Source organism: Channa argus, chromosome 18 (genome assembly GCF_033026475.1).
Source record: "Channa argus isolate prfri chromosome 18, Channa argus male v1.0, whole genome shotgun sequence".
In the NCBI taxonomy this organism is placed as follows: domain Eukaryota; kingdom Metazoa; phylum Chordata; class Actinopteri; order Anabantiformes; family Channidae; genus Channa; species Channa argus.
The window spans coordinates 7,206,580-7,224,829 of NC_090214.1; the positions used below are offsets into that span (position 1 = coordinate 7,206,580).

The window sequence follows — 18,250 nt, forward strand, 5'->3', positions numbered from 1 at the left end:
ATGAAATGGTAAAATGTCTCAGTTTCAACATCTGATATGTTGTTTATGTTCTATTGTGGATAAACTACGGGTTGATGAGAGATGCAAATCAATGCATTCTGTTTTCATTTACGGTTTCACATCTTCCCAACTTTTTTGGAATTAGAGTTGTAATCATGACAGCTACAGCTGGGTGCAACACAGCAAATGATGACCTAACGAACCAACCTTGAAACATACATGAAAAAAACACCACCATATCATATCTAATCCGTGTAAATGATATGTAAATTTAGTTTAAACACAGCACAAAATGAACACTGTTTACCACAAAATTTAGCATGTAAGTTGTCAATTTAAATCCATATTGTTTTCGCATCCCTGTCAGGTTACCATAACAGTACTAGTTTTGCATTGTTACCAGTAACAGGTTATCACAACCCTTTATAACTCTTTTGAGCGTACAGATTTTATAGCCATGATTTTATGTTGGACAGTACTATGTGTATGGCTGTTTTATTAAGACACAAATAAGACAAAAGTCCTAATTAAATGTGTATTTCTACAGCTTTCACTACAAAGCAGCCATATTGGAATTTGAGGTTGAGGTTGGAGAGGTTACCTGAGTTTCTGAGTCGAACATCTGGCTTCAGGGGGTGTTCCAGTTGAAATTTCAGCTTCTGAGTTCAAATGGACCACACCAATTACACCGTGTCATGTCTTGTCTGTTGACTAAAAGGCCACAATCCCTAGCTGTGCCATAAAAACTGGAAGTTATGCCCTGCTCTCTCCAAGGGTGAAGAATTCCCACTCAGCTCCCTCTAAAGCTCACTAAACAACAGCTATTTCTGGATAAAGTTAATAGTGAGCTTGCAGGTGTTGGTGGAGGCCGGCCAACTGCTAACTTAGCTAACTAGATGCTGGCTGTAGGTTTCTGCGCTGCCAGTGATACCAATCCTCACTGTGATACAGCAAATATGTGTTTTCACAAAAGCTCTGATAATAAAACCGTGGCCTTTGGTGCCAAACCCCACAGGACAAACCCAAACCACATACAACACACCACTTCTGACCAGATCTGTCTTTAGTAAAATTAAAGGAACGATATGACATTTTTTGGATATAAAGAATCTTTATGTATTAAAACAATAGCATTAAAATACTTTTATATAAGAATCCAAATCAATCCACATATCTGACAAAGAGGGCGATGAAGATGCAGCCTAACAAGGACACGGTCGCGGCTGAGAGGACCACCACAATTACACTTCCTGCCATGTTGACCAGAGCACCGAGCCCTGCGCCCACTAAAATCTGAGCCAGCTGGACCATGCAGGTGAGCGCCGCACAGTCTACCCCGGAGCCTCGCAGGCTTTCGTTGCTCCCTCGTGGCTTCTGTTGTACCTGGAATAACAGGTTGACATGGTGTGTGGGCAATTAGACAACAGAATGAGAGAAAAGGGAGGCTGATATTATTGTGTTCTGTAAGAAGAGAAAATGCCTGTGGCAGAAAGCAGTTAGTGTTTGAGATTCAATGGATTCAACTCTGGAAAACAGAGACCAGGTCATGGACATTTTCTATATGTATATGTTTTAATCTTTGTTGGTAAGAAATTGTGTGTTATTTATGTATGATTATAAAGTTGTTTTCATTATTCGGTTTGCAAGCATAATAAGACTGTTATTTGTAATGTTTTGAAAGGGAGTCATTTGCTCAAAATTGCAAATTAATGTGGTCTCTTATTAACTAGGCAATCCTAAGTTGCCTTTTACACAAAGCCAACAAACTAAAATTAAATTCATATTTTTTCTGCACTCTCTCTTTTTTAAATTTGGTTTCCTGAATGCCAGTGAGTTGGCAGTGAGTTTTAATGATGAGCAACATAAATGATCCTAACAGGTGGGACTCAAATGTCCTGGAAATCTCTGCTGCCAAGTATTCTGTGCTCAAAGGCATCCTCCGGTGTTGCAGTCCCAATATCTGGAATTCACTACAAACGTGTACATGAATAAAATAAATATGATGTAAACAGAAATTTAAGTTCAAGTTTATACAATTAATGGACTATCAATGCATGTTTTTATTTGCATAGTGTTATATTGCATATTTCTAATAAATAGCCCGTTGATTTGGTGGGAAAAAAGTGCTAATAGAATTATCCAATTAAACCGATTTAAAGGGGCACTAAACAAATTTTACACATCAAGGTCATTTTAGTCTCCACAAGGAGAACTACTCAGCCCGTGGAAACAAAAAAAGGTTCTCTGAATGGAGTTTTTCAGGGTTATCTGGTTTATCCGGAAACTGTACTGTAGGATGCAGTGCAGAGTCATTAAGAACTGTCTGGGTCTCTTCTGCTTTGATTCTGTTTCATGCTTTGATTTTGGTTCATATCTCTCGATTGAGCAGCATTTGAGTATATTCTATTTTGAATGCCAAAATGTATCACAGAAGAAGAAGATTATGGACAGCAATTAATTTTTTTGTTTTTAATTCTTTTTTCAAATAACCAGTCTTCCTACTAAATTGCAAAAATGCACCTTATAGTTTCTCACAGCCCAAAGTAATGTGGGATTTATTGTTTGGAAGGGGCCCTATGTGGTTTTACCTGTGTTCAGTAACTTCAAGTAGCTGGGGAATGTAAATGTTTGCGTGTTTTATGCATGAAAACAATAGTGCATATGCATGTGAACGATGTGATAGATAGTCCTGTCAAAGGTTTCAGATCATTACAGGGATCTACAGGTGCTAGTATGTGACTGTGTGAATACATAATAACATACCAGGAAATGCAGAAAAGAAGAATAATTTGAGGTAATAAACATTAATATAAGCAATTCTGGAATTATAAAAACAAAAACATTGACTTAGTTCAATGTTCTCTGAGGAGTAAACATATTCATTTTGTTTTTTAGACATCCTAAAAAGAATCCCTTCACCCTGAGTAAGGTATAGTCAAAATACTGAAGTCTGACATTTACAATGGAGCCTTTTTCTACTTCGTCACTGCATGCAAGGACACTGTCTTTTGTCATCTTTGTGTTTTCATGCTGTCCTATGTATCTCACCCCTGAAAAAAGATTTCTACTCCCTTTCCATTTACTGTACCTCCTCCTCACGTTGATACTCTGCTACCAGGTTGTATGGGATGGTGTAAAGTGTGCTGGACATGATGCCGAACACGCTGCAGAGGATGAGCGTGGCAATGATGTTGGGGAAGAGGCCGATCAGGCTGGTGCCCATGCCGAAGGCAAAATAGCCTACAAAGTATAATCCTTTCAGGCCAATGTAGGGGAGAAGGAACCGCTGCACATCTGAAAACACATGTGGTGGATATTCAAGAGGAAATCAGTTTTCTTGCTAAACCAGAACAAAAGAGCTGGCAACTCTCATGACAGGTGGCTGAAGCAACACATATCTTAAAGTGCAATGTCACTGGTGGCTTTTAGGTTCTCGCCAAGTAACTCAAATTCAAAAAGCCGATAATTATGATTTTAATAATGTAAAACTGCAGCTTTAATAATTTGACTAGTGTTAATTGCATTAATAAGATTCCAAAGCTTAAAGAAGCTTTGATGTCTGGTGGGTGGGTGTTGATAGACAGGTCTGATTGCCAGTTTGCTGCCTGCTGATCTCCAGCTCCTGGATTCCTACCAAGTTGGAATTTTACTGCTTCAGTTTATATAATGTAATACACTTTATTTTACTCCTTTTTTATAAGAAAGACAGTCTTGCTTCCTTCTTATCCATACAACAAACAGCGGGTAGGTGCTACATATCGGGTGGTGACACACCTGGGGTTTGTAATAAACAGGCTTTTGGTCAGAAGCAGCTGGGAAAAGGCAAAAACCCACTTACTAAGAAAAGCGCTGGCAACATCAGGGAAAATGGAGCCAACTGAAAGCTGCAACACTGGGCTTCAAACTGGCTTTGATGCAGAACAATGGGAGACATTATGCCCCAACTCATCCGCTTTACTAAATGCTATTTATGCAACAAATCAACTGGGTGATTCAGAGTAGATACTGCATCTTTTACGGCAGTGCACCTCTCAAAGACATTTTCGTTTTAAAACTCCTCAGTGTATCTGTTACTGCTGACTGAATATTTGACTGAGTTTAATTTAATATAAAAGCTGCACTTAGAAAGAAAAAAGCACTCAGACTATAAATAGAGAGACATTCACACCCAGATGTCCAGAGTCCATGTCAAGCTTCTATTTAATTATCTGGCCAGACTGTAACACATTACAGTATTTTCTCCCTCACACCGTCATTATTTTAGTTGGCTAGTTCTTAAACTGTACACAGCTCATCACATCTCAGGGAAAACATGTGTTTTACTGAACGAGAGCCAGCTAATCAATGACTACAGCCTAATGCAACCCTAAGGCAAAAGAAGACAGCGGTAATTGTCCTCAGTGATCCGTCTCCCTGAACAACCCTGTCAGGCTAAACGGAGCGAAAGCTGCCAGTGCTGGGCATGTGATGTTATTGGATTCTGTAACTTATTTAGAAATAAATACACACACACACACAAAACACCAGCCACACACAGGCATATCTTACGGCCATTGACTTACAGGAGTAGAGGGCAGAAGAAACAGCATTAATGCACAGTCCCCAGCAGCCTATTTCGACTCCTCTCTCATATGTTGCATAAGCTGTAGAGTTGTGGGCTGCATAAGGATTTCCCTTGTATACAATCTGCAAAAAGAGAATGTATTTACAATGGGGGGATGGTGTGTGTGGCACATAAATGCTGGTATAGTGAAATAGCATTGACTCACAAACATAACATTTCAGTTTGTTTCCTAATACTGTACCCAGTACAGTAGAGACCCTGACTTTCTAAATGTATTTATTTATACTTATATTATTTTCTTCTAAAATATCACCGTTTTATTCATTTGTTCTTGCCCACACTTTTGTTCAACCCACCATAAAGTAGTAAAAACTAAATAAAAAATTAAATTATGGGTAATAAATCCAGAAATAATCTTTAATGATGAGGAAATCCACAATGATGATGTCAAATGTTAGACGCCCTCTATAATATAAGCTTTCAAGTTCTTTTACCTACAAAAAGAGGCAATTTTGCTTTAGCTCAACAGGGAGTCACAAATTATGCGTCCCTGTTAATGGTGTCTGCATTTTTAGATTACATGCTGGTGCATCGCCTGCTAATGAACTGTGGCCTTGAATGCTGCATCATGTTGTGAATTGTGTTCTTTGATCAGCATGCACACCGTGAAACTGTAAAGCGGGCCTTACACATGTCAACAGACAAAAACAGCAACAACAGATTACTCCGCCGCCCTCATCCTTCATCTGCCCCCTCACAAGCACAAAGCGATTAATGGGGCATGAATGCAGATGAATCTTTCAGTTACTGTTCTCACTTTGACACTTTGTCGGGTTCGACATGTCGCATCTGAGAATAGTTGGACTTTTTCACTTCAAAGATTATCAATGAAAATGTTTTGTTCATAAGACGTACAAATTAATGATCATTTCAATAGTTTTATATGTTTACATTTGACTAGAAAGACGTTAATAAAGTGCACCAAAAGCACAGTTACTAAATATCTCTGCATACGGCTGGTTTATTTCATACCAAAATCTCGATTGGTTGTTTTGTCTATGAAGTGGTTTCAGTTCATAGAGGATCTTTGTGGCACCTCATTGCAGTTTCTCTCTTGCTTATTGATTCCTTTCACCTCTCTAATGTGTGGAATAAATACTATGACAAAATCCTATCACAGTTTTCTGGAGCCCAAGGTGACATTTTGAAATGTCTTGTCTGGCAGGCCAATAAACAACCAAATAAATAAATAAATAAATATCTATAGCCAATTTGCAATAAACAAAACAAAGCAAATCAGTAAATCCTTACACTTAGGGAAGCAAATATATCATGTTTGTTACAACAATGCCTCAGGTGGTTAATTAAATCATAATTATTATCATGATCATAAATTAAATCAACTAAAGAAATTTAACATAAATCTGTAAGTGGAGTTGAAAGAAATGATGTCTGCGACAAAATCATGTGCTGACAAAACATGTAAGACTAATGGAAAGTAAACAAAGATTAGAAGCACTGAGAGCATTGGTGGAGAACTAACAATGCAAAATGTGTACGTGTGCATGCTCATAGTCACAAATTGGTTAGGCCATTAATGATACAGCACTGATCTGTGACTTTTCAAAATACATGGAGTCAGACCCACGTGTGCAGCCACACAACAAATGAATACCTGTCCCATAAAATCAGTGAAGAAGAGCATATTGCAGAGGAAAGCTGTCCATCCCAGCAGGTGACTGACACACAGGCAGCGGTAGTGGTTTGGCATGTTGATGATAGCTTCCATCAGAGACCTAAATGTCATCCTCTTCTGAGCCTGCTGATACACATAAACATAAGGAGCCATAACAACAGGATAAGAAAAACAAAAAAATAAAAAGCATTTCCTCTCATGGCACTTATTAGTCTTCTTCTATTGCTGCTTCATTGGCTGAAAACAGTTCAAAGGCATCCATTGTTTAAAGAAAGGAGCATAAAAAGCTTAATTAGAATAACCAAAGGGATTGAACTTAAAGGTCCCAGAGGACTCACATTAGGACTCTGTTCAAGGACGAGAGGCAAGAGTGGATGTCAGTCAAAACATGAAAGTAAAAAGCTAAAATACAATTCTTCGAAACAATAGTTGATGTATATTTTATTTATAACACTTCCACATTACACATATGTATGACCTGGCAGTACATTGTATTATTTTGTAAATGAAAAAGACATAACATTGCATGCACCATTTTATTATATTTGATATTTGAAAACATACGCGTAACTCAAACATGGTACCATGCGTTCTGCAAAACAACCTAATGAAAATAGTCAAAGCATTTAAATATTTACATTGGAGCAAAGCTACAAAAGGCAATTTTAAGATAGTCCAAATTCCTTTAATGGGTCCTCCTCTTATTTATCAGGGTATTAAAGACAGTCAGATGTCAACTCAACTGGGATGGTTTGATGGACTTCATCCTAATGACTGTGGTGACTGGTTTTCCGGAGGAACAGTGTTTACTTCTACGCTTAGGAAATGTTCTAACATATACCGGACAGATTGGCACCAAACTATGTAAGGACATGTCACTGTCGTGCCAGATGTTGCATCCTGAGGACTGTAGCCGCTGTCTTCTCCTCTAGTACCACCAGCAGGCTGTCATCTGTCTCAACAATTGTTACTGTTACATTCAGGACAAACTGTCATCGCATTGGTGATCCTTTGAGTTTCCTCTGGTGCTATGATTATGTCAAATACTGTGCACTATTTAACCTTAGTTAAATCTGGGCTTAGTATTTGTATTGGCTGTATTTGGTATTTGTATTAAACACATTTCCAGCTCTCCCAGTCAATGCCACCCTAAATAATTTTTGCTGTTTACTGCATCTCTCATAAATAACAATCCAGTACACTGTCAATCTTATTAAAGGAAATATTCTTCCAGACACACAAGGTAGAGGAAGGTATGAGTTGTGATGACAGGACATAGAAACTTTAGTTAAGCAAACTGACTAAATCAGATTTTATGATGAATACAATGATTGTCACTATAAATAATAGTAATAAAGTAGAATTATGAATATTGAATTGTTTAATTTTGAGCTGCATTCATATTTTCTGTCAAACTACAATTTTGTAGCAGCTTACTACAGTTGCACATAATTATGTTGAGACAGGTGTCCAGTGTATGAAACATTTAAATTCTCCACTCACATATTTGTAATGAAAGGAAGCATTTGTTGGATCAATCTTCAGTATTAAACTCACTCTAAAAGTCACCGGTAGCACTCACTGAACTAGTCCTGGTTCACGTTGGTTCTTATGTCAATCGACAAAAGTGAAAGCAATGATGAGTCAGATATGAGCCTGAATGGAACCATCCTAATCACTTAAGTAAATAATAAAGGGAGGTCAAGCGAATAACATCACTGCATTTTATCCTTTCAGATGTTACTGATGTTGCACTATTGCACTGGCATCCGACCCGTTTGGAGTCCTTTGATATGTTCAGTGATTTTTCTTTCTCCCCTGAATTCCAGCTTAAAGCCAGTGTTGCTACTGTTTGGAGGCAGGTCTTTTCGATTCAGATACTGTTTACCCCCACAGTGGTGGAATGAGCTTCCAAACCCTGCACGCTGAGCAGCCTCTCTCCCAATATTCCACAAACTGCTGAAAACAGAACTCTCCAGCAACTTCCTATGCACTTAAATCTTAAAAAATAAATAATATAAAAACAAATCCTATCAGCTACACCAGCTGCAAAAGAAATCTTTGTTAAATATATTTTCTCTTGGGATTCAAGTGTAGCATGCTCCTCTGCTGGAAGTCAAAGTACTTTTTTTTCAACCCCCCTGAAATAAGGTTTTTCTTTGCCTTTCATATTATGGCTTTCAAAGATAACAAAGTGAACAGCACAGTCATCCCAAAGCAGGTAGGTCCTGGTTTGTGGTCACTGACAGAAACTGACTGAAAACATGGCTGATACAGTAAAGGTGTTAGGTTAATCAGAGTGTAACATGTGAGCTGTTGTCTACAGGAAACGAAACCAGATGGAACCAAATGGAAACACTTGCACAGAGCACAATGTTCCATTACAACTCTAATTCCAAAGAAGTTGGGATGATGTGTAAAAACCTAAATAAAAACAGAATGGAATGATTTGCAAATCTCATCAACCCATATTTTATTCACATTAACTTAAACAACTATATAAAAATATAGCTCATAATATTATACAAAATATTAGCTCATTTTGTATTTGATGGCAGCAAGACATATCAGTTTATCAGTTGGAAGAGGGTGATGTTCACAATTGTGTAGCATCCCCTCTTCTTTTAACAACAGGCTGCTGGAGTTTAGGAGCAAAATGTCCCATTCTGGTCTGATGCAGGATTCTAGCTTTTCAGTCCTGGGCATTTGGATAGGAGAGAGACCATGTTCCTCTAAAACCTCTATGTACTTGTCAGCATCGATGACAGCATCCATGGCATCCAGGGTTACTTTTTAAATGAGCTTTGGTCTGGAGAACATGGCAGCATTTCTGGATCGTGTTCACATAGGGCTTCTTCTTTGCATGATACAGCTTTATCTTACATTTGTGTATTGCACAGTGAACTGTGTACACAGACCGTGATTTCTGGAAGTGTTCTAGAGCCCATGCAGTGGAAAATAATACCTGTTTTTAATGCAGTGCCACCCGATGGTTTGAAAATTATGCGCATCCAGTTTTGGCCTTCGGCCTTGTCCCTTGCGCACAGAGATTCCTCCCGATTCTCTGAATCTTTTGATGATATTTCATACTGTAAATGGTCGGATCTTCAAAGGCTTTGCAATTTTACATTGAGGAATTTTGATGAAATTGTTCCACAAATTTTTCAGATTGCTGAACCTCTGCCCATCTCTACATTTCATTTGTTTTACACATCTTTTCAACTTTTTGGGAACTGGGGTTGTATTATGTACATGTGATTCATCTCCACCGCCACATGTAAAATCACACTACTTCTACTATAATGGCTACACACAGTGAGATCAAATGAAAATATAGCATTTTTACGCACACACACACAGACCATCATCCTCTCTCTGGAAGTCATCCGTCAGAGGGGTTACTGTAGCTTCAAAGCTTGTGTCACTGGCCTGAGACCATCTTTGATGTATACAGACACACTATTCTGTCCATGTGCTCACAGGTTTCAAACTTTCAGACTAACTTTCAGTTAGCTTTCCCTATAAATGATCCTAGTAAACTACATAAACATGTTTATTTCCTCGCTCCCAGGGACATAAGCAGGACAATTACATAAATCGCATCACATACCTCTTTGTTTGGCTGCTTGACGCTGGAGGTCACTGAGTTAGCCTCTCCCAGAGCAGAGAAAGACCTTGGTCTGAGGTCCGGTAAAGATGCTGGCACTACAGGAGAGACGGGCTCTTTAGCCAGTGTTCCATAGCCATTGCTGTGGGAGCCCAGTAGGTGCAGAGCACTGGTGTGTGAGGACACAGAGGCACATCGATCCTTGCCCAGAGGTTGCTCCGGGATACTGAAGAGGTGCACAATGAGAAAGATGCCCCAAGTCATCGCTGAGAAGAAGTAGATGACTTGGTACTCAGAGCCCAGCAGTCGACCCAACACAGAATGTCCCCAGTCCATAGCTCCCACCAAGTATCCACATGCGCCGCCCAGACCTGGAACACAATGGTAAAAAAAACAACAACAAAAAAACAGTGTGTGGATAAAAAAACAATTCAACAATTTTATTGAGTCACTACAATCTTGATTTTTTTTGGACCCACCCTCAGTTGTATAACAAGCTCTAACCATCTCTATTGTCAAACCCTGCTCCTCCATTCCTATCCTACATATCCCCAGCCTTGAATAGTGGTTTTAAAATATCAGTCAGAGAATAGCTGCTTTAATGTTACTGTTCATCAGGCCGAAACATTTTATAAGGGTTGTATTCATAGAAGAGGATTAAATGTCTGATTTGAAAAAAATATATTTGTATGAATTTGTGATTGTGTGTACGGTAAGATTTATGTAAAAAAAAACTTTAAGTTTAAGTATTTCAGTGTCTCCTTTTGTGACAGGTTAAATAGGCCATAAAAATCCTATATTTAATTATTTCAATTTAATCATTTTCTACGAGCCCTTTTATACCTGTGTGAACAGTGTTCTGGCTTTCAGCTTTTTCAGTTGTTATTGCTGCCACTGAAATGGTACTATGCACTAAAGATGGTACTCAGATATTATACAGTATACAGAGTTAAACATCACATCTCTCTCTTTCCTCTCACTAAAACAAAAGTTAACTACTGAGGCCTGCTGACACCTGAATCATTTCTTTCATGAGCACCTCAAAAAGCTACAATGAAAAAAACAACAGCCTTCTTTGTAATGTCATAAATGTGCCATAATAGAATCAGCATTCATTACTTTATATGTGTGTTTCCTGCACAGTATTTGCTGTACACATGTGTTAATGTTCAACACAAGGATCTACAAACAAGGATCATGTTTCTGTAGACATGACATTAAGATATTCATAAAAATATATAAAACGGATGCACAAGCAGCTATTTTGGCATGATGATTCCTGTTAATGTGGGTGACTATGGCAGCTCACCACAGTTTAGATAAATAACTGGAAAACTGGAATCACTGTGATCAAAAGCCTACACACACAGACACACACACACACACACACACACTGTGATTGTTGTGTACAGTGAGAAAACAAAATCATTTTAACCCAAAATAATAATTTTAATGGTTGATTGAGTAACTTATTCATTTAATAAATGATTTTTGCTACACACACACACACACTCATCCACTTGTTACTATTATATTAAGTATAAGTAACAGGTGAAGTAATAAGCACTTTATCATTCATTGCTGTTTATGAGCCACATACCTGTAATAGTATTTCTGTGATAGTATTGTCAGCTGTACCTTTCTACCCCTGCACTAACATTTTATTGCAGTGTGGTCTAACAGAGCATACACACGTATCTCAGTGTCTCACAGTGGTTGGCTTCAAAAACAAAAACACAGATTGAAAATGAGAGAGGACAAGATTTCATATCAGCAAGGTGCAATTTGGTGTAAATATCAATTAAACTCAAGAGGTTTCACATTACACCAAAGTGTTTTATTGCGAGGCTGAACAAGCCCAAAGATCTCAGTGTGTATCAAACTGGAGCAAACTGAACAGACAATTGGAAAACAATAATTATGGCTGCATATCCCACCATAATGAATTTGAAATGAAACGATTAACATTTCTTTTAAGAGATGTGTGTAAGCTTTAAATCAAGGGTTTGAAAATAGTGGATGAGCTGTGTAGAAACTTTACAATTGATTTTTTTTAACAATCAATACTAAGGTCAGTCGGCAGACCTGAATCCAACTGAACATGTATTTCATCTGCTAAAGGCCAAACACCCCCAAAACAACTGAAGGGAGCTGCAGTAAAGGCCAGGGAAGGCATCTCCGGGTAGAAAACCAAGCGTCTGGTCATGTCTATGGGTTCCAGATTTTAAACGTTCATTGAATGCAAAACATTTGCAATCAAGTGTTAAAACGGTTATTTTTTTATTTATATTAGTTTGTCCAAATACTTTTGACCGAATATCTTCAAATTACAGCTGAAGGTCTATCGTTAAAGCTAATTATGAGACTTTAACTAAAAACTTTTTGCAGAAATTAATGGAGAATGATGAATATATATGGATCTGAGTGCAACTATGCAGTTTCATGGGCTCAAAAGTATTTGGACAAATGAATAGTTCCATGGTCCGGGGGAGTCATTCCCTTATTTGACCTGGTCGGACGATGGCCTCACCAAAGTTATTACACTGTCTTTGTGGCAATTCATTTTTCACTGGTGGAGCTAGATTAAAAAGTCAAGGGACCACCAAAGTAAGTAATATTTATCCTCTGGGGGATAAAACTGTCTGATCAAAAGTTCATGGCAATCTATCTAATATTTGAGACATTTCAGTCTGGACTAACGTGGGGGGAAGAGCTACCACCTATAAAGCTCTGTTGGTGTGTTTAGCTTGCTTCAACTGTTGTAGAAAAACACTTTATGATAAGAAACCAATAAAAGCTTGAAGAAGATGAATAGGATTGGCCACTCTCCACAGAAGTAGAGGCTGTGTATTGATAATAGCATTTCGCAACTGGCATACACTCTTATGGTTCAGTGCGTAATTAGAAAAGGTCATATAAAAAAAAGCTACAAATCACAGAGAAACACACAACAATTCCCACTCCCTCCTCCACAAACCTCACATACCAGCGGTGGCGGGGGCTTCTGAAGAGTCATGTGCTTAAGCTTGTGTTTGAGCACATGACTGGATTAGTGCCTGACCGGCATGCTCATACCACTTGGTACCTGCTGACAGCTGAGCACACTGACGTTCACACCAAAAACATCCTCTTGCCCCCAGCAACGATTAGCAAAAATATTAGTTTATTAATGTTCGGAATATATTTTAAAAGTTACGGTACTTCGCAAAAGCCGCGAAAAAGAAAAATTATACTAAAATATGAGGTTTGCTTATGTATGTTTCTATAAAGTAACGCATCATGTGATCTTCAGCTGCATAAGCCTAAACATGGTTCAATAATTCAAAGAAACGGATAGTTAGAAGTTAGTAAAGTGCAACATCTCAGTGCATGTTTTGTGGATGCTATACCCACATATTTAGTTGTTTTATAATATTCAAGATCTGACATGGCCTACATGTAATCTAAACACCTGTCAAACAAAAGGTTACATTAGCTGTAAATCAGTGCTAGTATTAGAATACCACTGGCTCGCTGAAGGATTAGATTGTGAAACTACAGTGAAATATATGAGGATTAAATGTCACAGGTGTCCATCTTTCCTGCCTGTTCTTCGCAAAGAGGCTGAAAGAGAAATTCGCCAAGTGGAAAGCACTGACTGTGCTTTAAATAGAAGATAAGGTTTGGCGGCTCCACCACATAAAAAAAGAGCTTGTTTTGAATGTGGCTGCCTCAAAATCTCCCCAAGAACAAGGTGTGCAATTACCCAGAATGTCACAAATGCAACTGCAGCCTTGGTCAGTTCAGCAAAGGTTCAACACCTGCAGTCTAGTAAATGGAAATGTACGGCTCCAGAAGCATTGGCTGACATCAGTCCATGTCCAGACTTGACTGACAACCTCACATTTCCTTTCACAGTACAACCCTGAGCTTTGGAGAGACTTTACTGCTTCTTAACTTAGGTGACATCCATCGCTGCTCCATGTCTCACAGTGCAAGTGGAGAATCTATTCATCAATTCAGCTGTGTGTTCCTGACCTGAAGGTGAAGTGCAGATCGGGAAAACGATCACAGACCACAAACAACTGAAGGCGGGGGTGTCCACACAACAACAAGCAGGACAGGAATTTACTTTCAAGCTGCCAGCAAATTACAGCCGAAACTGTCCCGAAGTGATCCACTAATTATTAGTTAACAAAACACTTGCTAATCTCAGTCGCTCCAGGACTCCAGTCACTTCCTGGACTCTTTTTGATTCTTGCAGCCTAAAATACCTGATTTCACAACTGTTTTTCTAAAAAATACATTATAACACATGTTGCCATGTTTTATGGTGTTTTTAATTGCAAGGTCATGCAGAATTGGGGATTGGTTTAAATAATTATATAATAATTCAATAATCCAATATTTAAGTTACATTAATGGAACCTAATCTAACTTGATTGTCTGATTTTACAGTTACAAATGTTTTAGAAATGATGATATTTTAAATGATGTTGACGACTAAATGGTTCAGTTAAACCCAGAAAACTATTTACAGAAACACGTGATCAGTATAAATTCATAAATGGCACTGCACACTTACAGTGGATTTCTTTTACAGTTCTGCTTTGTCATCATGAAAATCCCTCTGAGATGTGGATCAGACCTGAAGCCTGTTGAAATCTCACATATAGGAATATTGTGTTTTTAGGGTTTTTAAGGCGAGTCAACTAATAGAATTAGTTTGTTTTTAATGCTTTCTGGTTACATTTTATATATTTGGGTTAATGTTCAGTGTAAGACAGGACATCACATTATCCTTTTATGCGAACTTGCCAATTATGCATCCAGTGAATATGAAGTAATTTTGACATTTTCTTGGAGTTGTGTATGTAAATGTAAACACATGTTGGTCTCCTGAAGGAATAGTTACTACTAGTTACTAACGGTGACCATTTTTACCGTTTGGTTCTGAGCAGTAGAGATTTCTCCCTGAAAACAGCTGCCAGGCACATCTGGAATAAATACTGATAAGAGCAGTTCAGAGTAAGCCAAAACACCAGAGTTGTGGACTGTAAAACCAACACAACAAGCTAAATATGCTAAAAAGCTCAGAAGAGATAAAAGGATATTTAGAGCTGGGGCATAATACTCTTATCCCTCTCACATACATGTAGTCCTTAGATCCAGTGTTAATACAAAATTAGGTTAATCTTTTGGTTTAAGAGCTACTGATAGGTAGATTTCAGAGCCAGTCTTGCTCTTTATGCTCTGGTATCTATTACCTGAGATATTTAACATACAGACATGACGGTGGAGACAATCTTCTCATTCACTTCTTGGTAAAAATTCAATAAGCGCATTTTCCAAAATCCCCAATTAGTCTCTTTAAGCCCTCTTAAACAGTCATGAAATCATATTAACATGAAGATAAAAATCAACAGCTCATCTATAGTCTCACTGAACATGCATGCAATACAAATGACAACACCTCACATGGTTCTCTTATGCTGGTGGGAAAATGCTGATCCACTCACCAGCACATAGTCAAGCTATAGGAAGTTTGGATTAACACAGATCCTTGCTATACACTATTAGACATAGTAGACTGTAGATAAAATGACTAGAGTCAGGTAGCAAACAATTTAATCCAATGTTTTGTAGGTGACCTGCAGCTTCACAGAGCCCCTGCTGTTACCACTAAAACTCTCACTAAAATGAAAAGAGATGCATCGAGATGCACATTGATCACTGACAGTAATCATTGAAGCAGGAAAAACTCGTGTGTGCCTGTGTGTGTGTGTGTGTGTGTGTGTTACAAACCTGTGAGTAGAGCATGGCAGTGCAGGCCTCGTTCCTTGTCTTGGTGTGAACACACGTCAAACAGGTAGGCCTTGATGGGCCCGTCGATGAAGTCCGCAGCAAAGTCAAACAGCACGACTCCAAACATCACCACCACTATGGCCCATATCCTCCTCAGTGAGATGTCACTCACTAGTGCTGCAAAACAGCATCAAACATGTGAGCATGTGCAAATTGTGTAAGTGATAATAGAAGTGTCAAATGTGTCAGTGGAAACGTCACATCAGGGGAACAAAAATGAAAACTGCAATGAAAGGCATTTAGAGCTTGTCAGAAATAAAGACAAGAAGTAACTTTTTCTCTAAGAAAACTAATCATGTCTGGCATTGTGCTCACTTTTGTGCTGTTCTCTTCAAAAGAAATGAAGGTTGCTTGGAAATAAATACCCCCCCCCCCCTTCCCCCCCAAAAACAAAACGTAAAGTGTGTTTTGTAATCTAATACTGAGGGTGTGTAGCAGAGAGAAAGTTCACATTACATAAAGACAGTTAAATCTTGTGACATACTGAGCGGTTCTTCTATAGCTATTGAAGAAAACTAATTCAAAGATGATTCTTGCGGAGGAAAAAATAGGCTCTTCTTTAAAGCGGCAGTAGCTACAACAATGCAAACATCACACGATCCCTGTGGGATTTAATACAACTCTGAGAAACATGGAAATCTATAATCAGCTTACCTAGAGTACGTCAGATGAAAGAAATACTTTATAGTCCATATAGTCATTAGAGCGGCACAAACCCAGCATTTAAGAAAAAAAATAACTCATTTCAAGCAAGCTTAGTTTTGGTTTTATTCTGACTTATTTTGATTACTTTGTAAAGCTCCCAATCTAGTTTACCCGATATCCCCCCAAATTGAAGGTTACTCATTGCTGCTATAGCCAGCAGTTAAAATCTGCCTTCCAAGTATTGAAAATCATGACGTGCAATTATTATTATAATTATCTTACAATCAGATGGCATGACCAAGGTATTTAGGATGATAAACTCAAGCCCCATGATTAAATATTTACAGGGTCAACCGCTTGTGTAGGAATCTTCTCGTGATGCAGCCTGGAGGCCAGCAGATTCCCACAAAAACGGTTCAGGCATTTTAAATGTTATCAGTGGGAGCCACTGAAAGCCAAATGTACAGTGAGATTTTCTCAGTCACACCTCGTCTGTCTCATCTTTCTGTGCCAGGACCCTTTTAACAAGTCACACGTTTAACTTCAGTCACAGGAGATACAGTTATCGTTAGCTGCTGAGGACCTTTTGCCCACACGTTTGTTTTTCCAAATGGACATGTTACAGTTTTTTCCCTCTAGAATCTATGAGCAAGCAGGAAATAAGCATCAGTCTCCAGCTTGAAGGCAAAAAAGTTAAAGTTCTAATCGCTGTACCACTGTGAAAATAATCCACTTACATCATAAGCTTAAATGGCAAATAAAACGTGATGTTTTTCAAAGGACAACATGGCAAATAGGCACAGTTACTGTTAATATTCAGACAGCACAGCAAAGGCAAAAAAATATTTACCTTGTATTTGTTGAGTTTTACAAATCAAATTTTCAGTGTGTGTCCGAGCATGAGCGGACATAAAAATGAGACCAAGGTGCTGGCAGACTTCTATAGCACAGCGTGTTTTACAAACTTTGTTTTTATTGGAGACAGAAAGAACTGATTATGAGCGCTCTCTTCCACCCAAAAAATCAAAGGCACAGTTGGCCCAAAAACAAGAGTTGACAAGACAGCTATAAAAATATGGCTGTGCCTCCACCCTCGGTCTCAGCTCTTTCAAATCTGTGTTTAATTTTCAAACTTCTCTCACCTGAGATGATAGCATCCCCGTTTAAGAACAGGGTGGTTCCCACCAGCATAAGGATGCCCAGGGCAAGGATGTAAGGCCTCCGCCTGCCCCACGCTGAGCGGCAGTGGTCGCTGGCTAAGCCGATGATAGGCTGGAGCAAGAAGCCTAGTATGGGGCTGATCAGCCACACCAAGCTGTAGAGGCTGCGGGGAAGGCCCACACTCAGGAGTACTGGCGTGACGAATGCTGCCTCCACGGCATAGCAGAATTCCCTTCCAAACATGACCAGGCCATGGAGGATTAGGCGGCCTAGAGAGCGCCTGGGGGGCTCCACAGCTCCAAACACAGCACCCTCCTCGCTGTTCACGTAGTCCCCTTTGGAGACAGTGTAGTCAGTTGAGTGCTGGTGAAAGGAAGAGCTGATGTGTTTGTCCGGCTCTGGGAGCCGATGGGGTTGAGGCCTCGCAGACTGGTCCTCTGATAACAGGGTCATGGTTGGGTGAGGGGAAAGAGGGGTCGAAACAGAGGAAGATCAAAAAGGGAGTGAAGAGGTTCGGTTTAAAGGGAGACAAAGACGAAGTGTGGTAGAGTGTCTCTCAGTCAGCCAGGTGATGGATAAACGGCCAAATGCCCCGTCTTTGCACTGGTGCTGCACTCAGCTTGGGCTAATCCTCCTCTCTACTGCATAGCTGAGTAATGAGTCCAAGATCCACGAGCTTCACATGTGAAAGTCTGCCTCCTGGTCTGACCACACAGACTGGGACTCAGGGAAC

General features: G+C 39.1%; 1 protein-coding gene across 2 annotated transcripts; it reads right to left on the reverse strand.

Annotated features, from left to right (window-relative positions):
• Positions 1–1,070: 1,070 nt before the first annotated feature.
• Positions 1,071–18,249, reverse strand: slc45a2 (solute carrier family 45 member 2). 2 transcript variants are annotated; one of them, XM_067485143.1, is made up of 7 exons: positions 17,499–18,249; positions 15,652–15,828; positions 9,871–10,238; positions 6,240–6,386; positions 4,563–4,686; positions 3,089–3,294; positions 1,071–1,383 (listed from the first exon to the last, which is right to left on the reverse strand). In XM_067485143.1, exons 1-7 carry the CDS (start codon positions 17,968–17,970, stop codon positions 1,162–1,164), a joined length of 1,716 nt encoding a protein of 571 aa, XP_067341244.1. In that variant the 5' UTR covers positions 17,971–18,249; the 3' UTR covers positions 1,071–1,161. The 2 variants fall into 2 exon arrangements, with proteins under 2 accessions (XP_067341244.1, XP_067341245.1); XM_067485144.1 differs by having other exon boundaries at positions 1,073–1,383; positions 6,240–6,383; positions 17,499–18,248.
• Between the last annotated feature and the right edge of the window lies 1 nt (position 18,250).

Coding starts and splice junctions, on each gene's coding strand:
- slc45a2 (XM_067485143.1), bottom strand. CDS start 17,970: ATGACCCTGTTATCAGAGGACCAGTCTGCGAGGCCTCAACCCCATCGG. Junction 15,829..17,498: donor CGGGGATGCTATCATCTCAG/GTGAGAGAAGTT, acceptor GCTGTTTTGCAG/CACTAGTGAGTGACATCTCA. Junction 1,384..3,088: donor AGTATCAACGTGAGGAGGAG/GTACAGTAAATG, acceptor CTGTTATTCCAG/GTACAACAGAAGCCACGAGG.